Here is a 20,503-nt window from a genome sequence, read left to right as displayed (position 1 = left end):
ACACAGGCGTACACCCATACAAGCGGGACTGCGAGCGGAGTCCTCCTTCACACTGGCTTACACCCATACAAGCCGGACTGTGAGCGGAGTCCTCCTTCACACTGGCGTACACCCATGCCAGCGGGACTGTGAGCGGAGTCCTCCTTCACACAGGCGTACACCCATACAAGCGGGACTGTGAGCGGAGTCCTCCTTCACACAGGCGTACACCCATACAAGCGGGACTGCGAGCGGAGTCCTCCTTCACACAGGCGTACACCCATACAAGCGGGACTGCGAGCGGAGTCCTCCTTCACATTGGCGTACACCCATACAAGCGGGACTGCGAGCGGAGTCCTCCTTCACACAGGCTTACACCCATACAAGCGGGACTGAGCGGAGTCCTCCTTCACACTGGTGTACACCCATACAAGCGGGATTGTGAGCGGAGTCCTCCTTCACACTGGTGTACACTCATACAAGCCGGACTGTGAGCGGAGTCCTCCTTCACACTGGTGTACACCCATACAAGCGGGATTGTGAGCGGAGTCCTCCTTCACACTGGTGTACACTCATACAAGCCGGACTGTGAGCGGAGTCCTCCTTCACACTGGTGTACACCCATACAAACAGGACTGCGAGCGGAGTCCTCCTTCGCACTGGTGTACACCCATACAAGCGGGATTGTGAGCGGAGTCCTCCTTCACACTGGCGTACACCCATACAAGCGGGACTGTGAGCGGAGTCCTCCTTCACACTGGCGTACACCCATGCCAGCGGGACTGTGAGCGGAGTCCTCCTTCACACTGGCGTACACCCATGCCAGCGGGACTGTGAGCGGAGTCCTCCTTCACACAGGCGTACACCCATACAAGCGGGACTGTGAGCGGAGTCCTCCTTCACACAGGCGTACACCCATACAAGCGGGACTGCGAGCGGAGTCCTCCTTCACATTGGCTTACACCCATACAAGCCGGACTGTGAGCGGAGTCCTCCTTCACACTGGCGTACACCCATGCCAGCGGGACTGTGAGCGGAGTCCTCCTTCACACAGGCGTACACCCATACAAGCGGGACTGTGAGCGGAGTCCTCCTTCACACAGGCGTACACCCATACAAGCGGGACTGCGAGCGGAGTCCTCCTTCACACAGGCGTACACCCATACAAGCGGGACTGCGAGCGGAGTCCTCCTTCACATTGGCGTACACCCATACAAGTGGGACTGCGAGCGGAGTCCTCCTTCACACAGGCTTACACCCATACAAGCCGGACTGTGAGCGGAGTCCTCCTTCACACTGGTGTACACCCATACAAGCGGGACTGAGCGGAGTCCTCCTTCACACTGGTGTACACCCATACAAGCGGGATTGTGAGCGGAGTCCTCCTTCACACTGGTGTACACTCATACAAGCCGGACTGTGAGCGGAGTCCTCCTTCACACTGGTGTACACCCATACAAGCGGGATTGTGAGCGGAGTCCTCCTTCACACTGGTGTACACTCATACAAGCCGGACTGTGAGCGGAGTCCTCCTTCACACTGGTGTACACCCATACAAGCGGGATTGTGAGCGGAGTCCTCCTTCACACTGGTGTACACTCATACAAGCCGGACTGTGAGCGGAGTCCTCCTTCACGCAGGCGTACACCCATACAAACAGGACTGCGAGCGGAGTCCTCCTTCACGCAGGCGTACACCCATACAAGCAGGGCCGATGCTAGATTACTTTGCACCCTACGCAAGACCAGCTACTTGCGCCCCCCCCAGCCAAAAAAGAAAACATTTGTAAAAACAATAGAAAGTTGCCATTACTAGTAATAAAAAAACAAAACTCCAGAATCTCAGTATCTATACCGCCATTTGTAAACGCTATAACTGTCACGTAAACCAATTAATTTGCATATATTAGGATTTATTTTAGCAAAGACATGTCACAGAATACATTTTGGTCTAAAATTTATGACGAAACTTGATTTTTAAAATTCTTTTACTGGACATGTTTATTAGCAAATAGTAAAAAATATTTTTTTCTCAAAATTGCCAGTCCTTTTTTTTTTTTTATAGCGCAAAAAATAAAAAATGCACATGCAATCAAATACCACTGAAAGAAAGCTCTATTCGTGGGAAAAAAATGATGTAAATTACATTTGGGTGCAGCGTTGCATGACCGCGCAATTGTCAGTTAAATTAACTCAGTGCTGTAGCGCAAAACATGGTCTGGTCAGGAAGGGGGAGGGGGGATCCTGTGGAGGGAATGAGGTTAAAAACAGCGCTTCTGTGCAGGGCTCCACCCACATGGCTGTGTCATTCATCTCAGAGTTCTGTGAATGGGAGAACTACAACTACCAACAGACTTTGCAGATGTTAGTCAACGAACTAGTAGAGAGCTGTTCAGTGCTCTAGTAGGCCCCTTTCACACGGGCGTTACGGTTTTTTTCATCAGTTCAGTCACTTTTTTTCCAAGAAAAAACTGGTCACTTCTCCATCAGTTTTCGTCAGTTTTTATCCGTTTTTGTCCGTTTTTCATCCAATCCATTTTTTTAATGGAAGAAAAATAGGGTTTTCTTTCATTCAAAAAACAGATGTTAACGGATGCGGACATTAGTGGATGTATATGGATGATCATCTGTGTTAGAAATACATGGGTGTCCGTTTTTCATCTGTAACAGACAGATGAAAAGCAAACAGGAATTCCTGTGTGAAAGAGGCCGTAGTCCAGTGAGTCTTCCTGTTGTGTAACTGCCTTCCCGTATGAGGTATGTGCTGACAGATACACTGACAGTCTGCAGGAACCCTGCATTGCACCCGCAATATGCTGATCTTAGGTGCAATGCTTTACAGACGCCTAATAATAACATAAACGCACGTTTTATTTTCTTACCTGCAGAAAAATGTGCATTTATTATTATTATTTTTTTTTTTTTTAGAAACGTGAACTTATCCTTGAAGGTTAGAGAACATTTTATTTATATTTTTAATTCTATTTATTTTCTTAGCTTGTATCCATTATAACAAAGCACGCAATTAAGGGGAAAGAGTCTGGAGCACTACTGCGCAGTATTTTCAAAGGTAAGTACATACGTACAGCGCTGAGCATACCCTTTGGCGCTATATAAATACTGTATAATAATAATAAGTTAAAAAAATAAAAAACAAAACCCAACACTGCTCGTTCACACAATGTTGTATTGACATACATGGGGTATATTTTCAAGGTGTAATCGAAACATGCATGCGCAAGAAGCGGTGCGCTTTGTGAATGGTAAGGCGGCACCTGGGACACATGACAGGTCCCAGAAGCCGCCGAATCAATCACAAAGCGCAGCGCTTCTCGCTCATGCGCACTGGGCACCCGGCTGTCAAGCCAAGCACCCAGACTACAGAAGCCGGGAAGACAGCGCGGCGCTGGATAGAGGAACAGGTAAGGTCTCACTGCAGAGCGGACACTAACCAAAGAACAACTCCGCAGAAGTAAGAGCGGGTACCTCTCAAATTCAGGTACCCGCTCCCCCCCTCCCCAAAGGTCAGCAGTCATCTCCTGTACTGTCCACAGTCTCTGGTCATCTCTTGTACTATGTCTGCAGTCTCTGGTCATCTCCTGTACTGTCCGCAGTCTCTGGTCATCTCCTGTACTGTGTCCGCAGTCTCTGGTCATCTCCTGTACTATGTCCGCAGTCTCTGGTCATCTCCTGTACTGTGTCCGCAGTCTCTGGTCATCCCCTGTACTGTGTCCGCAGTCTCTGGTCATCGCCTGTACTGTGTCCGCAGTCTCTGGTCATCCCCTGTACCGTGTCCGCAGTCTCTGGTCATCTCCTGTACCGTGCCCGCAGTCTCTGGTCATCTCCTGTACCGTGTCCGCAGTCTCTGGTCATCTCCTGTACTGTGTCCGCAGTCTCTGGTCATCTCCTGTACTGTGTCCGCAGTCTCTGGTCATCTCCTGTACTGTGTCCGCAGTCTCTGGTCATCTCCTGTACTGTGTCCGCAGTCTCTGGTCATCTCCTGTACTGTGTCCGCAGTCTCTGGTCATCCCCTGTACTGTGTCCGCAGTCTCTGGTCATCGCCTGTACTGTGTCCGCAGTCTCTGGTCATCCCCTGTACCGTGTCCGCAGTCTCTGGTCATCTCCTGTACCGTGCCCGCAGTCTCTGGTCATCTCCTGTACCGTGTCCGCAGTCTCTGGTCATCTCCTGTACTGTGTCCGCAGTCTCTGGTCATCTCCTGTACTGTGTCCGCAGTCTCTGGTCATCTCCTGTACTGTGTCCGCAGTCTCTGGTCATCTCCTGTACTGTGTCCGCAGTCTCTGGTCATCTCCTGTACTGTGTCCGCAGTCTCTGGTCATCTCCTGTACTGTGTCCGCAGTCTCTGGTCATCTCCTGTACTGTGTCCGCAGTCTCTGGTCATCTCCTGTACTGTGTCCGCAGTCTCTGGTCATCTCCTGTACTGTGTCCGCAGTCTCTGGTCATCTCCTGTACTGTGTCCGCAGTCTCTGGTCATCTCCTGTACTGTGTCCGCAGTCTCTGGTCATCTCCTGTACCGTGTCTGCAGTCCATTGGTTTAGAATATTTTTTTTTCCTGTTTTCTGCCTCTAAAACCTAGGTGCGTCTTATGGAGCGAAAAATACGGTATGTATTAAGGTGCCATTCAGAATGAATGTTACCTCAATGGAAGATTTTTTGTTCACCCTCATCCCCTGTACTGTGTCCGCAGTCTCTGGTCATCCCCTGTACCGTGTCCGCAGTCTCTGGTCATCTCCTGTACCGTGTCCGCAGTCTCTGGTCATCCCCTGTACCGTGTCCGCAGTCTCTGGTCATCCCCTGTACCGTGTCCGCAGTCTCTGGTCATCCCCTGTACCGTGTCCGCAGTCTCTGGTCATCCCCTGTACCGTGTCCGCAGTCTCTGGTCATCCCCTGTACCGTGTCCGCAGTCTCTGGTCATCCCCTGTACCGTGTCCGCAGTCTCTGGTCATCCCCTGTACCGTGTCCGCAGTCTCTGGTCATCCCCTGTACCGTGTCCGCAGTCTCTGGTCATCCCCTGTACCGTGTCCGCAGTCTCTGGTCATCCCCTGTACCGTGTCCGCAGTCTCTGGTCATCCCCTGTACCGTGTCCGCAGTCTCTGGTCATCCCCTGTACCGTGTCCGCAGTCTCTGGTCATTCCCTGTACCGTGTCCGCAGTCTCTGGTCATCCCCTGTACCGTGTCCGCAGTCTCTGGTCATCCCCTGTACCGTGTCCGCAGTCTCTGGTCATCCCCTGTACCGTGTCCGCAGTCTCTGGTCATCCCCTGTACCGTGTCCGCAGTCTCTGGTTGTCCCCTGTACCGTGTCTGCAGTCCATTGGTTTAGAATATTTTTTTTCCTGTTTTCTGCCTTTAAAACCTAGGTGCGTCTTATGGAGAGAAAAATACGGTATGTATTCAGGTGCCATTCAGAATGAATGTTACCTCAATGGAAGATTTTTTGTTCACCCTTGTAGGTAGGGTTCAGATGTAGAATGCAGCAGCTAGCATTATTAAGTTAATTATTTCCTGCAAGCAGTAATTGTTTTGTATGTCCTGTCAGGGTCTCCATGTACAGAGGATGTTGCTGTTCGCCGGAGATTAGCAGTCTATAAGCACTGCATAGAACTTGTTGAATCTGGAGATCTACAGAGAGAAGTGGCTTCCGAGATTGTGGGGCTCCTAATGTTAGAGGTGAAAAAAAATGGATTTTCTTTTTTTTTTACTGATATTACAGATGTAGCCTGATGTAGATCTGAGACCTAGCTATTTGTTCAAATTTAACATCGCTGTCTAATTACAATAATCAAAAGGCTAATTCTGTGTCCTTTTGCATTTTTTTTTGTGTTTTTCATGTAATTTTTTTTTGGTTAGTTACCGTATTTTCCGGCGTATAAGACGACTTTTTGACCCTTGAAAATCTTCTCAAAAGTCGGGGGTCGTCTTATACGCCGGTACACATCAGGGGGCACTTTTTAGGGGGGCGGCGCGGTGCTGCCGCCGTCCCCCCCTACCGACGGTACAGGGGTGGGCAGAGGGCTGCAGTCTCTTACCTGGCTCCCACGACGATCCATCCAGGAAGCGCTGCTCCTTCAGTCACTCCGGCCACTCCCTCGCTCCTGCCGCTCGGCTCCGCCTCCTCACCGGTGATTGGCCGCCAGAACTGTAGCTCAGGAAAGGCACACAGGCGGCCAATCACGGGCGAGGAGGCGGAGCCGAGTGGACCCGCGAAAATCGAGTGAGTGTAAGTGTGCAGTGCAGAGGTGCTGCTGCAACCACATATGCTGGCTGCAGCAGTACCATACTAGAACAGGAGTCAGCAAGTGTCATCGGTGTCAGTGGGAGGAATAGTGCCCCATCATTGGTGTCACTGATACTAATGATGGGGCATTATTCCTCCCACTGACACCAATGATGGGGCACTATTCCTCCCACTGACACCAACTATGGGGCACTATTCCTCCCCCCACTGACACCAATGATGGGGCACTATTCCTCCCACTGACACCAATGATGGGGCGCTATTCCTTCCACTGACACCAATGATGGGGCGCTATTCCTTCCACTGACACCAATGATGGGGCGCTATTCCTCCCACTGACACCAATGATGGGGCGTTATTCCTCCCACTGACACCAATGATGGGGTGCTATTCCTTCCACTGACACCAATGATGGGGTGCTATTCTTCCCACTGACACCAATGATGGGGCGCTATTCTTCCCACTGACACCAATGATGGGGCACGATTCTTCCCACTGATACCAATGACGGGGTGCTATTCCTCCCACTGACACCAATGATGGGGCACGATTCCTCCCACTGACACCAATGATGGGGCGCTATTCCTCCCACTGACACCAATGATGGGGCGCTATTCCTCCCACGGACACCAATGATGGGGTGCTATTCCTGCCACTGACACCAATGATGGGGCACGATTTGTTGCTCTGACACCAATGATGGGGCACTATTTGTTGCTCTGACACCAATGATGGGGTGCTATTCCTGCCACTGACACCAATGATGGGGCACTATTTGTTGCTCTGACACCAATGATGGGGTGCTATTCCTGCCACTGACACCAATGATGGGGCACTATTTGTTGCTCTGACACCAATGATGGGGTGCTATTCCTGCCACTGACACCAATGATGGGGCACTATTTGTTGCTCTGACACCAATGATGGGGTGCTATTCCTGCCACTGACACCAATGATGGGGCACTATTTGTTGCTCTGACACCAATGATGGGGTGCTATTCCTGCCACTGACACCAATGATGGGGCACTATTTGTTGCTCTGACACCAATGATGGGGTGCTATTCCTGCCACTGACACCAATGATGGGGCACTATTTGTTGCTCTGACACCAATGATGGGGTGCTATTCCTGCCACTGACACCAATGATGGGGCACTATTTGTTGCTCTGACACCAATGATGGGGTGCTATTCCTGCCACTGACACCAATGATGGGGCACTATTTGTTGCTCTGACACCAATGATGGGGTGCTATTCCTGCCACTGACACCAATGATGGGGCACTATTTGTTGCTCTGACACCAATGATGGGGTGCTATTCCTGCCACTGACACCAATGATGGGGCACTATTTGTTGCTCTGACACCAATGATGGGGTGCTATTCCTGCCACTGACACCAATGATGGGGCACGATTTGTTGCTCTGACACCAATGATGGGGCACTATTTGTTGCTCTGACACCAATGATGGGGCACTATTCCTCCCACGGACACCAATGATGGGGCACTATTCCTGCCACTGACACCAATGATGGGGCACCATCATTGGTGTCAATGGGAGGAATAGTGCCCCGTCATTGGTGTCAGTGGGAGGAATAGTGCCCCATCATTGGTGTCAGAGTGAGGAAGCGTGCCCCATCATTGGTGTCAGAGCAACGAATCGTGCCCCATCATTGGAATACCATACCATATTGAAATCAAATCTGATGGTTTTTAATTTTTGGTGTGCATTGGAAGAGGGGTAGTCTTATACGGCGACTATAGCCCAAACCCTATATTTTAACAGGAAAAGTAGGGGGTCGTCTTATACGCCGGAAAATACGGTACATCTTTTGCTTATTTATCTCTATACTCATAATAAGGCTCCATGCACACGGGGCGGTTTGATAATGCTGGTAACGGTAGCTGTGTGAAGTCACGTTAAAAACTTGAGTTTTTTAGGGTTTTTGCATTAGCATTTTGCTGCGTTTGTGGTTTTTAGCGTTTATAAAAAGTCCAAAAACGCCGGTCTGCGGTGTTTTACTGCATTTTGTTGCGTTTTTCAGTGCTAGAGTGTTTTTACAGCTAAACTCCTAAGGTAACATGCTGGGGGGGGGGGTTACTGGCTGTAGAAAAATACGTGGAAAGCCAAAAACAGCCGCTGTAAAAACGTCCCGTGTGCATGAGGATTAATCCACTTCATGGTATTTAATTTCAAATGGAGGGTGTTTTAGTTTATGTGTGTATATGTATGTATATATATGTATGTTTGTATATTTTATTAGTGAAGGAAATAAGTATTTGATCCCCTGTTGATTTTGAATGTTTGCCCACTCACAAAGACGTGATCAGTCTAAAAATCGAATGTTCGGTTGTAACACTGAGAGACAGAATAGCAACAAAAAATTCAAAAGAAATGCATGTCTAACAAATGATGCACTGATTTGCGTGTGAGGGAAAAGAGTATTTGATCCCCTATCATTCAGCAGGATTTCTGGCTACCAGGTGTCTTTCATACAGGTAACAAGCTGAGATTAGAAGCAGTCTGTTAAAAGGAGTGCTGCCAGTCTCATTTTGTTACCTGTATAAAAGACACCTGTCCACAGGAGCAATCAAACAATCAGATTCCAAACTCTCCACCATGGCAAAGACCAAAGAGCTGTCCAAGGATGTCAGGGACAAGATTGTAGACCTACACAAGGCTGGACTGGGCTACCAAACTATCGCCAAGCAGCTTGGTGAGGAGGTGACAACAGTTGGTGCAATCATTCGCAAATGGAAGAAACACAAAACAACTGTCAGTCCCCCTAGGCCTGGTGCACCATGCAAGATCTCACCTCGTGGAGTGTCAATGATCATGAGAACAGTGAGGAATCATCCCAGAACTACTTGTGAGGATCTTGTCAATGATCTCCAGGCAGCTGGGACCACAGTCACCAAGAAAACAATTGGTAACACACTACGCCGACAAGGACTGAAATTCTGCAGTGCCCGCAAGGTCCCTCTGCTCAAAAAAGCACATGTCCAGTCCCGTCTGAAGTCTGCCACTGATCATCTGAATGATGCAGAGGAGGACTGGCTGAAAGTGTTGTGGTCAGATGAGACCAAAATCGATCTCTTTGGCATCAACTCAACTCGCCGTGTTTGGAGTAGGAGGAATGCTGCCTATGACCCCAAGAACACCATCCCAACTGTCAAATGTGGTGGAAACATTTGGGGGTGTTTTTCTGCTAAGGGGACAGGACAACTGCACTGCATCAAAGGGACAATGGACGGGGCAATGTGCCGTCAAATCTTGGATGAGAACCTTCTTCCCTCAGCCAGGGCATTGAAAATGGGTCGTGGATGGGTGTTCCAGCATGACAATGACCCAAAACACACGGCCAAGGCAACAAAGGAGTGGCTCAAGAAGAAGCACATTAAGGTCCTGGAGTGGCCTAGCCAGTCTCCAGACCTTAATCTGATTGAAAATCTGGAGCTGAAAGTTCGAGTTGCCAAACGTCAGCCACCAAACCTTAATGACCTGGAGAGGATCTGCCAAGAGTAGACATGCATTTCTTTTGAATTTTTTGTTGCTACTCTGCCTCTTAGTGTTACAATACACCTACCATCCGATTTTTAGACTGATAATTTCTTTATGAGTGGGCAAACATTCCAAATCAGCAGGGGATCAAATACTTATTTCCTTCACTGTATGTGTATAAATATATATATTTTTTTTTTGGTTTACCTCTTCTCACTTCCTGCTGGTTGTTTTGTAAAACAGTTCTACAAGCCTCATACCAAGCAATCTATTGCTTCTATAGCTTAAGCTGGCCATACACTATACAATCTGATTGTACAATATCCTTTAAATCTATGAACAACTATGTAATTCAGGGTTTCTCAACCTGGGTTCTGGAAGAAGTCTCCAGGGGTGCTGCTGCGTTTTCCATGTGTGTGAATGCAGCGGGATGCCGAGTGCTGGATCGCTCTGTGCACGCCTGCACCAGACACTAGCAGTCACATTTCGATCTCTACCCGATAGATGACTGTTAGGCAAGCCATAGATAATTCGATTCTCTTTCCTGCAACCACAGGTTGCAGGAAAGCAAATTGCTTGATTCCCTCATCAACAAAGTCAGTGTCTGTGGGGCAATCCCTCCTGCGGTGCTATTGTGTTCTGCCAGCAGGGAGCTTTCATGGCTGGCAGAATGGTTACTGTTAGAGGCAATTGGTTGTTTTAAAACCAGAAAAAATCCTTAACATTATAAAGCAAAGTAATTACACATAATACCTAACTGGTAGAGAAGACGATATTATAAAAATATTTAATTATAAAAAATATAAATTATAAAAAAATATATTTAATAAAACTCGCTTCTTCAGGGAAGCCTACCCCAACTCCACCTAAGAACTGTGCTTGAATCACCTCCACCAGATCATCCCCCGCAGCTATCACCTTTTGTATCACCTCCCCCTTCCTTTAGATTGTAAGCTCCACGAGCCGGGCCCTCCTATTCCTTCTGTACTGAAATGTATTGTAATAGTATGGGTGGATTTGATTTAAATCAAACTGATTTAAATCGCGATTTAAATCACTAGTCAGTAAGGCTTGATTTAAATCCTAGTTTTCTACATAAAGACTAATTCTTGCTGGTATAACTTTAATATACAAGTAGATGAAGATTTTTAGAATAACAACTTTTCATATTAGTTTTTTTATCCCCAGTTTAATATATTTGGACAACTTTTCTGTTGTATTTAGGAAGGAGAAAAATAATCATTACCTTAATAATAACAATTTAAATAGATTTATTCATCTGAAACAATAACATTCCAGCATATGTTATTTGCTTAAACATCCATGTTTGTTAACTAATTTGGCTAAACAAAATATATATATTGTAAGAAACTTAGACTGTCAGCCCCTTCCCCCTCACACTTAGTTTCACTTTCTTCTTGTACAGATCTATTCCACTCCAAACAATCAGAAAAATATTGTTTCTATTCTATTCACTGAACTTCTTGAAACTTAGCACTGAAGGGGTTGATTCTGTATTCATAGGTTTGTAGAAGTTAGGATGAAGGTCTTTTTCTTAACTCTGTTCATGTTATAACATTTTTGCTGTGAAGAAGAGGCATGTGATCTCCGCTGAGTCAAATTCAGTTTTGAGAACTGCAAAAGTAAACCAAGCATCTGGAAGAGCATGACATTGTGAATGGATTAATGGAATTTATTTACCAAAAAAATTAAACATATACAGCCTTATTCTACATAATTAAAAAACTAATCTTTATTTCATGATGGAATAACCTTTAGATGGTAATATATTTTCCTCAAAAAGCATTTTATTTAAAAAAAATCCAATTTTTTTTTTTTTTTTGATTTTTTAAAAAAAATCATTGATTTTTATCCACCCTGGTAATAGTAATGCCTCCCTTATATTGTAAAGCGCTGCGCAAACTGTTGGCGCTATATAAATCCTGTATAATAATAATCATAATAATAATCTTTTATCTTCGATACCAAAAAGTGTGTTAGCCGCTTCACAGCTCTGCAGCCAATCCTAAATCCGCTTTCAACTGCTTGTAATGGGAAGGCTAAATGAGAACTTATTTCTGAATGGTAGCTGTTACCACACACCATTGCTATTTGCAATTCTATGTTGTGATATCTTCATGATTCAATCTTGTCTTGTGTCCTGTGATTTTCTGTTTTTATGTCAGCAGGTGATTTTGTTTTTTTTTTTGTATGTTTGCTGGACAGGAAGAAGCAGAGCTTGACTCTAAATATACCTAGGGAATAATATCACTTTATTTTTGTGTTGTTCTTTCATGCAACACCATTCTGTGTTACATCCCCTCTGCTGCAGAATGAATGGACAGAATACAAAATCATTGCAAATATTAGGAGTTGCCAAATGTACTTACAATTAAAAGAATCATTTGAATATGGAATACTCTCCCTAATCCGGTATAAATAAGTTATCCTGCTATAATGAATGTATACTTTTTGTTTTATATAGCTTGTTTTTCTGTTTCAGGTTCATCACTTACCAGGAGCGTCCCTTCTTGACTTGGCAAACTTGTATGTTGAAGCAGTGAAAGCTGGAAGCATGTCCAATGGGAAGTCTTTGGAACTGTTTCCTAATGTGCTTAAAGCTCTTTCATCAAAAGAATCTTTAGTGTATGGCAATGGTAAAATAAAATTTTTTCTATTTAACCATTTGAGAGCACTGAGCCTTTTGCTAGCAATACATATTAAATTTACTTTTGCCAAAACAATGCAATGTAAGGGCCTTCATTAAAGCCTGGTGCACACAGGCAGTTAAATAAGAGCTTGCTGTACTAACTATGCGATGTTAGGACAGTGATCTCCCTGCTGAACTATTGTGTTTTGACAGGGGGAATGCCCCTTCCAGAACACACCGATCAGGGCTTTCAGTCATTGGCTGTGAGTGCTGATCAGATGCCAATCAGCTGATGTTTTTCCAGCATGCCTGTTTGACAGAAGACAGGCACGCTGCTGTACACATGGGCACATGTTCAACAGAAACATCCTATTCATCCGTGTATCCTATTAGGCAGGCCATTGTACTTCAGTTGTTGATAGATTATAACATTGTGTAGCCAGATTTGAACCCTATTGATCAAAAGCTGCTCTTACAGGGCCCAGTATGCTGGCTAGTGAGAATAGTTGTGGCAAGTATCTAATTGAATCAAAGACTAGCAGATATCAGCTGGTGAGCTCCTTTATTTGGGCTTTGAGCTGCCTATCTGATAGATAGACAAAAAAACAACACAAACAATATCCCAAGGTGCTAAACCCTATTGGTGACTGAGATAGTCCTGCTGCTGCAGAAATCCACTTGAGGCTAGGAGTCAAAAGATAACATACACAACACAGCGCAAGGACCTTGAGAGTATATTTGATGTCCTAATGAACAGCCCAGGTGATGGTGTTGATATCTTTATAGATTATTTGGGTTTAAGTGCCAATTGCGGGCTAATTCCAATGCCACACATGATGCTCAACTACAAGCCCAAGCAATAAACACCAAACCTATCCAAACCACGGTGGAAATCTTGTCTGAGGCGCACTCTCACAAACAGCCTGACCAGCAGGTATAATGTGGCAAGATCTGTGCTCCCTGGAAGGCAAGAGTGGAGGAAGCTGCAGCATTCAAGCAGGTGGGGATGCTAGAGCTGCTCTGTCGGACTAGAAATGCATCCATGCTAACAGGAAGTCCTCAGGTGGCCATATTGCCGGAGTCCATAGTGTCAGTGAGCATACAAGGTCTCCAAGATGACAAAGGTAGGACCTTGAAACATGTCATCTTGGAGACCTTGCAATGTATGCTCACTGGCACTATGGACTCCAGCAATATGGCCACCTAAGGACTTCCTGTTAGCATTGATGCACTTCTAGTCTGACAGAGCAGCTCTAGCATCCCCACCAGCTTGAATGCTGCAGCTTCCTTTACTCTTGCCTTCCAGGGAGCACAGATCTTGCCACATTATACCTGCTGGTCAGGTTGATTGTGAGTGCGCCTGACAAGAGTCCCACTGTGTTTCGGATATGCTTTGCATCCACTGCACACCAAAGAAACCAGTGAAAGCACGATTTATGGTTGCTGCTGTTATGTGGATATCATTTACTCAACAAGGACTTTGTGTTGTTTTTTTTAACCCTTTATTGACACAAAGTGCTCAGTGGATTTGAAATGAGATTGGCATCCGGACACATTAATTCAACACCACCATAAGTGTTTATTGCTTGGGCATTGAGTTGAGCATCATGAGTGGCATTGGAATTAGCCTTGCAGTTGGCACTCAAAGCCAAGTCATTTTATAAAGATGTAAACACCATCGTCTGGGCTGTTCATTAGGACACCATATATACTCTCAAGGCCCTGTGTTTTGTGTGCTATCTATCTGATAGGCAGATCAATGAGAAAAGATCGGAGTAATAAATCCTCTGTCTCCCAAACTCACACTAAGGTCTTGTGCACACTGGGCATTTTTACAGCTGCTGTTTTTGGCTTCTGGCATTTATTTTTTCCACAGCCAGTAAACTCCCCAGCATGTTATCCTATGTGTCCATGCACACATAGGCTTTAATCCATTTTTTTTGTCAAGGGCGTTTTCTGTCTGGAAAAACCCCCCCCAGAACTAGTTGGTTTCAAGAGGAGTTTTTTAGTTGTAAAACACTTTAATGCTGGTAAAATGGCGTAAAATGGCATTTTTGTGCCAAAAGTGGTTTTGTGTGCTAAAAAAACCCCCACTAACGCGGCTAAGCACTAATGCAAAAACACTAAAAGCCGCCGCAAAACTTTTTTTAACCTTACTTTATACAGCTAACACTACCGGCGGTTTTAAAATTCCCAGTGTGCATGAGGCCTTAGTGTGCAGTCTCATGTAACCAAATACTAAACACTACAAAAAAAGGGGGTTGGATAGATGTAAAGAATCACATCTACCAGACAGTAAAAAAATATACATTTATTAAACTGTGTCTAATAAGACATTACAACAAAGAAAAAGTATTCAAAATGTATCAAAAACACTAAACACCACCAAATATTACAATGTTGTCTTGACCACATAACACTAACCTGGACCTCACAATTTTGCCAATGATGTATTTGAGTTGGGGGGAGCATCACAATGACATCATCCCTCTCCCACTACCATACATACACCAGGTGCCCATTATAGCAATACCTTTTCGGAGGAGAAAACACCAGCAGTTGGCTAAACCATGCCACTCTATAACATGGAGCTACACTCCCTTATTATTATTATAGGTACTTATATAGTGCCATCAATTTACGCAGCGCTTTACATATATAGTGTACATTCACATCAGTCCCTAACCCTCAAGGGGTGTACAATCTAAGGTCCCTAACTCACATTCATACATACACATACATACACATACTAGGGACAATTTAGACAGGAGCCAATTCACCTACCAGCATGTCTTTGGAGTGTGGGAGGAAATCGGAGTACCCGGAAGAAACCCACACAGGCACAGGGAGAACATGCAAACTCCAGGCAGGTGGTGTCATGATTGGGATTTGAACTAACAACCCTAGTACTGCCAGGCAGAAGTGCTAACCATTTATCCACTGTGCTGCCCATTAAAAGTATAATAATGCAATGAGCTATGTCAGGGGAGAAAGGACAAGAAATCCAACAGTAAGCCACATGTAAAGTATTTATATAATTGCTTGTCCATTTATCTTCTCAAGAAAGTACAAAACACAGAGCTTTTAATCAGCAATTCGATAGAAAATGTAGATGGTGAAATGCTTGAAACTGGGGAGCAGGCTGGAGTGGACGGATACATTTCAGCAACAGATGAAATATGCTCTTGATTATGTCTACAGGTTTAGTCGGCGATGGGGGTAATTTGTACACTGGTAGGGTCCACCGTGTGATTGTGACATCCCTGATGAAGCTGATATGCTAATCAGCGAAACGCATCGACGTCACAACATACGTGACATCACATGTATCCACACCCACTCCCTGAGGTTCCGCCGGCTATGCAGCAGTAAGCAGTGGACGGCTGTGTCCTCCTTTGGTAGTGGGAACTACATGCAGAGCAGATGAGCTGCTCTGGGACTTGAACATCTTGCCATCTTGGATTTGGGAGTTGGCTGTGATTTTGTGATGAATCCTAGCCAGCTCCCTTCTGCACATGTGAAATTTCACGGTGTAGTAAGACTGATCATGCAGCCACCTGGGTCATGCAATGTGTCGCAGGGGGAAGCTGTGTGGGCCCAAGCAGACGTCAAGTGGGAGTCGGTACCTGTCAAAAATGACCCACTCTCTGTAAAAAAAATAAATAAATAGCTCAAATGTGTTAGTAGTGCGGTGGAGGATGAGCATTACATTCTCTTTTCAATGAAGATCAACTTTAAGTAACTAAATTATATTTTCATTTATTTCCTGGAATTATCTGACACTTGTAATCTTTGTTTTTCTAAGGAAGCTCAGCAGGCATGCACTTTTAATACTGTTAATTAGGTGTGCATACTGGTAAAATATCAATTATGATCATGAAACTGTAGCCAATTATTGTATTTTTTTACTCCCTTATTTTTTTACTCCCTTGGTGAAACAAGGGAGACAAGGGGAAAAAACAAATAACCCTGTCTGTCTGATAGTAGAAGGGCCCCCTCCTTAAAATTTCACTAAACCAAGCATAGGAGAAGCATATGGAGAAAGGGTGTTCTTCTGCATTGTGGGGAAGAGATGGCTTTTTATAATTCAAACACATATCCAGTGTTATGTAGAATATTCAAAAATTGGTGATTGATTTATTTATTTTTAATCCTGGCTCACTTTTATGACACTTTTTTTAAAATTTTTTATAAGGAGAACTAACGGGAGAGGAGTGCAAGAAACAGATTATCAATAGTCTCTGCTCCAGCAGGTAAGGTTTTGTTCTTGTTTGCATGTTATTAAAACTGGCTGGCCATGATTCAGCTTTTTTTGTTCAGCCAGAGGGCTGAATGAATAAACTGAACCGGCTTTCCCAACCAGATATTGGATGCGCATTGTGGCACCTCCCCACTATCAGAATACACAGAACAGCACAACAGCCATTGGCTGTAGCTGTTGGTTAAGCGACTCTGTCTGGGTGGATGACCAGAATTTGATTGATAGATTTGACTTCTTCTGATTAACTGCAGTATAAAATAAAAATGGGGTGTGCAGCGCTATACAAATAAAACACACTGTCATAAATATGACAAAAAGTGAAAAAAGTCCTATAAACTGAATGACAAACAGTCCGAGGTGATATGGTATCAGTCCAAATAGGTATATTCCAGTGATGGAGTATATATGACTTCAATCCAAATGGGTATATTCCAACATCCCAACATGAAGGTGTAGAAAAATTGCCCACTCACCGGAAGTGCAATTTAATGTGCACATAGAAATTCCATGAAGCCGAAGGTCCCGTGAAGGTGCGGCCTGATGGTAAAGGTGTCCTCTGGTGGTTAATGGGGTGACTGCTGCCAGAGATGATGGTCCGGACCTATATCCCAAATCCTCCAACCTGGGTGGACTCCTAAAATGCTGGGCTGAGATGTGGAGGCTCAGTGCCAGGTAATAGAGATGAAAACGCTCATGGTGTAGTATTGTGAAATGTATTTATTAGGGTATATATCATTATGGTAAACAGTAAACGTACAGGGTGATAATAACCTATACAAGTATAGTATGAATGAGCTCTTGAATGCACTGACCAGTGGATAAAAATGATGGCCACCGGACCTCCTGATCCGGTGGCGTGACGTCAAGGCGTGCAGAGGCTCCTCCTAGACGCGCTTCGTGTAATAACACGTCTCCTGTAGGGGTGATACACGAAGCGCGTCTAGGAGGAGCCTCTGCACGCCTTGACGTCACGCCACCGGATCAGGAGGTCCGGTGGCCATCATTTTTATCCACTGGTCAGTGCATTCAAGAGCTCATTCATACTATACTTGTATAGGTTATTATCACCCTGTACGTTTACTGTTTACCATAATGATATATACCCTAATAAATACATTTCACAATACTACACCATGAGCGTTTTCATCTCTATTACCTGGCACTGAGCCTCCACATCTCAGCCCAGCATTTTAGGAGTCCACCCAGGTTGGAGGATTTGGGATATAGGTCTGGACCATCATCTCTGGCAGCAGTCACCCCATTAACCACCAGAGGACACCTTTACCATCAGGCCGCACCTTCACGGGACCTTCGGCTTCACGGAATTTCTATGTGCACATTAAATTGCACTTCCGGTGAGTGGGCAATTTTTCTACACCTTCATGTTGGGATGTTGGAATATACCCATTTGGATTGAAGTCATATATACTCCATCACTGGAATATACCTATTTGGACTGATACCATATCACCTCGGACTGTTTGTCATTCAGTTTATAGGACTTTTTTCACTTTTTCTCATATTTATGACAGTGTGTTTTATTTGTATAGCGCTGCACACCCCATTTTTATGTTATATTCTTAGAAAGGCTCTGTGGTTCCTTTTTGTGCACCAGCAGCTTTATAAGGTGCGCTCGCTAACTCACACATTTACACTGATTAACTGCAGTGGTCACACATGGATTAAAATTCATCTGGTCTCTGTTGAACCAGACAATTTTTCCATCCGTCTATGATCACCTTAAGACTTCTTAGATTAGGTGCCCATTTGTGTTGGATTAGACCTCCATTTTTCTTTATTCCTTTTTGCATTGAGCCCCATTGTAAATTCTGTGGCTGCCTTTTCAAATAATTTAGATATGTATCCTGTATGTATTACATAGACCTACTATGGGGTTGATTTATTAAAATTGTAGAGTGCAAAATCTGGTGCAGCTGTGCATGGTAGCTAATCGGCTTCTAACTTCAGCTTGGTTTCTATGTAGAACTACACCAGATTGTGCACTCTCCAGGTTTAGTGATTCAACCCCATATATGTCTGGAGTACACAGAGCAGTTAAAGTGGTAGTAAACTTAGCAAGTAAACCAAAGAAATGCCCCCCTGCAGGTTTTAATGTACTTCTATGCTCTGCATGCTAGCACATTGACAGACTTACCCACAAATTTGAGCCTTCCAGCGCATCACTCTGGCTGGCTCCCGGGCACTTGTTCACCCGATCTTCCTTCCGGGTATTGTACTTTCGGCTGGGGTGATGTCACTACCGGAGTCACATTGCCACATCACAAAGGGTGGGCTGTAAATGTGATCTGAACTTCGTATGTGCGGCTCACATTACCGGCGGATCACATTACCCGCTGTCGGGCAGGGTGGACATTTATGATAGAAGAGACCTCTATTGTCTCTTCTGTTATACAAACCCTGCTTGCCTTTGTTTTTGCTAATGTATGACTTTACTGCTACTTAAATTTAAAATAATTTAAACGTTAATGATGGTGTTGGTGATGATATATACAGTTGCAAGAAAAAGTATGTGAACCCCTTGGGATTACGTGGAGTTTTGCATGAATTGGGCATAAAATGTGCTCTGAAAGTCATCTAAGTCACAACAATAGAAGAACACAGTCTGCTGAACATAATGCTACACAAACATTAGATGTTGCCATGGTTTATTTGCACATAACATGTAAACATTCACAGTGCAGGGAGGAAAAAGTATGTGAGGGCCTAGCTTAATGACTTCTCCCAGAGCTAATTGGAGCCAGGAGTGAGCCAACCTTGACTCCAATCAGTGTGATGATATTGGATGTGTTGCTGACAGCTGTCCTGCCCTTAAAAAACACACACCTGTTTTGGGTTTACTGGTTTCAAGAAGCACTGTCTGATGTGAACCATGCCTCGCAGAAAAGAGCTCTCAGAAGACCTACGATCAAGAATTGTTGACTTGCATGAAGCTGGAAAGGGTTACAAAAGTATCTTCAAAAGCCTTGATGTATTTGTGCTGCCTGAGTTGGCCAATCAGATGGCCAGTATTGAAAACAACACTGCTATGGAGCAATCACGCCGTTTCTTAATGCACATTTTTTTTTTAATTGGTCCCAGTTTATATTTAAAATTATGTAGATGTGTGTATTTTATTAGCATATCTTTGCTTTACTTTTTCAGATGGGACCCAAAGTGTGTCATTTTTCTTACTTCAATGTTTAGGTAAGATTACTTAAGCAGTCAGAGTTCATAGCCTTTTAATTGCCCGGTATGTCAATCTTTTGAAATGAAGCTTATGTTGGAAAGAGATCTTTGCAAATTATCATTTTAACATCCCCAAGCAAGACATGCCTATTTTTCTCATCATCTGTGGATTTATGGCACCGAGTGTCATCATAACATTTTTTGCACACACTTATATATACTAAATGAATTCTAAGTACTACTTTCACTTTGCTGCTTTGCACCTTGTGCAAATCTGTTTCTTCCTGGTCCTTCCTCAGTGAGATCCCACCTCCAGCACACACACATACACTAGTCTTCCACTGTAAAAGGAGAGTGCAGAGCTGAAACCGTTTATATTAAGAAGATAAAAAGTCCATATACTGAATAAAACGACATAAAAAAGGCATAAAACATTAATAGTTAAAAGTGACTTTCAGTGCTCATAAAGTGCCGGTTTCCTTGGTAAGTCGGCGCTTGTGCATAAATTGTGGAAGGATTGCGCAGTCACCGGACGCGCAATGTAAATGCGCATATAGATATATATCCAGATGTCATCAAGGAATCATCTAAATAGGCCAGGTGTTGGAGTAACTTCCCTCTAAGGGTGGATGGATCCTGGGACTTAAAATGATGATCCAGGGACAACCAGAG

The 20,503-nt window shown here is 44.6% G+C and overlaps 1 protein-coding gene across 1 annotated transcript in view; it reads left to right on the top strand.

Annotated features, from left to right (window-relative positions):
* FANCI (FA complementation group I) overlaps positions 1 to 20,503 on the top strand; it is a 77,236-nt gene that overhangs the window by 2,899 nt on the left and 53,834 nt on the right. The window contains exons 3-7 of the mRNA XM_089684294.1: positions 2,976 to 3,048; positions 5,534 to 5,664; positions 12,238 to 12,391; positions 16,580 to 16,637; positions 19,808 to 19,849. Coding sequence (XP_089540420.1) covers positions 2,976 to 3,048; positions 5,534 to 5,664; positions 12,238 to 12,391; positions 16,580 to 16,637; positions 19,808 to 19,849 — 458 coding nt within the window. The remainder of the gene's footprint in view (positions 1 to 2,975; positions 3,049 to 5,533; positions 5,665 to 12,237; positions 12,392 to 16,579; positions 16,638 to 19,807; positions 19,850 to 20,503) is intronic.

The sequence above is a fragment of the Staurois parvus genome, unplaced genomic scaffold (assembly GCF_062004578.1).
Source record: "Staurois parvus isolate SC_StPar_1 unplaced genomic scaffold, SC_StPar_1.0 ptg000342l, whole genome shotgun sequence".
Taxonomy (NCBI): domain Eukaryota; kingdom Metazoa; phylum Chordata; class Amphibia; order Anura; family Ranidae; genus Staurois; species Staurois parvus.
This window is presented reverse-complemented; position numbering and strand designations above follow the sequence as displayed.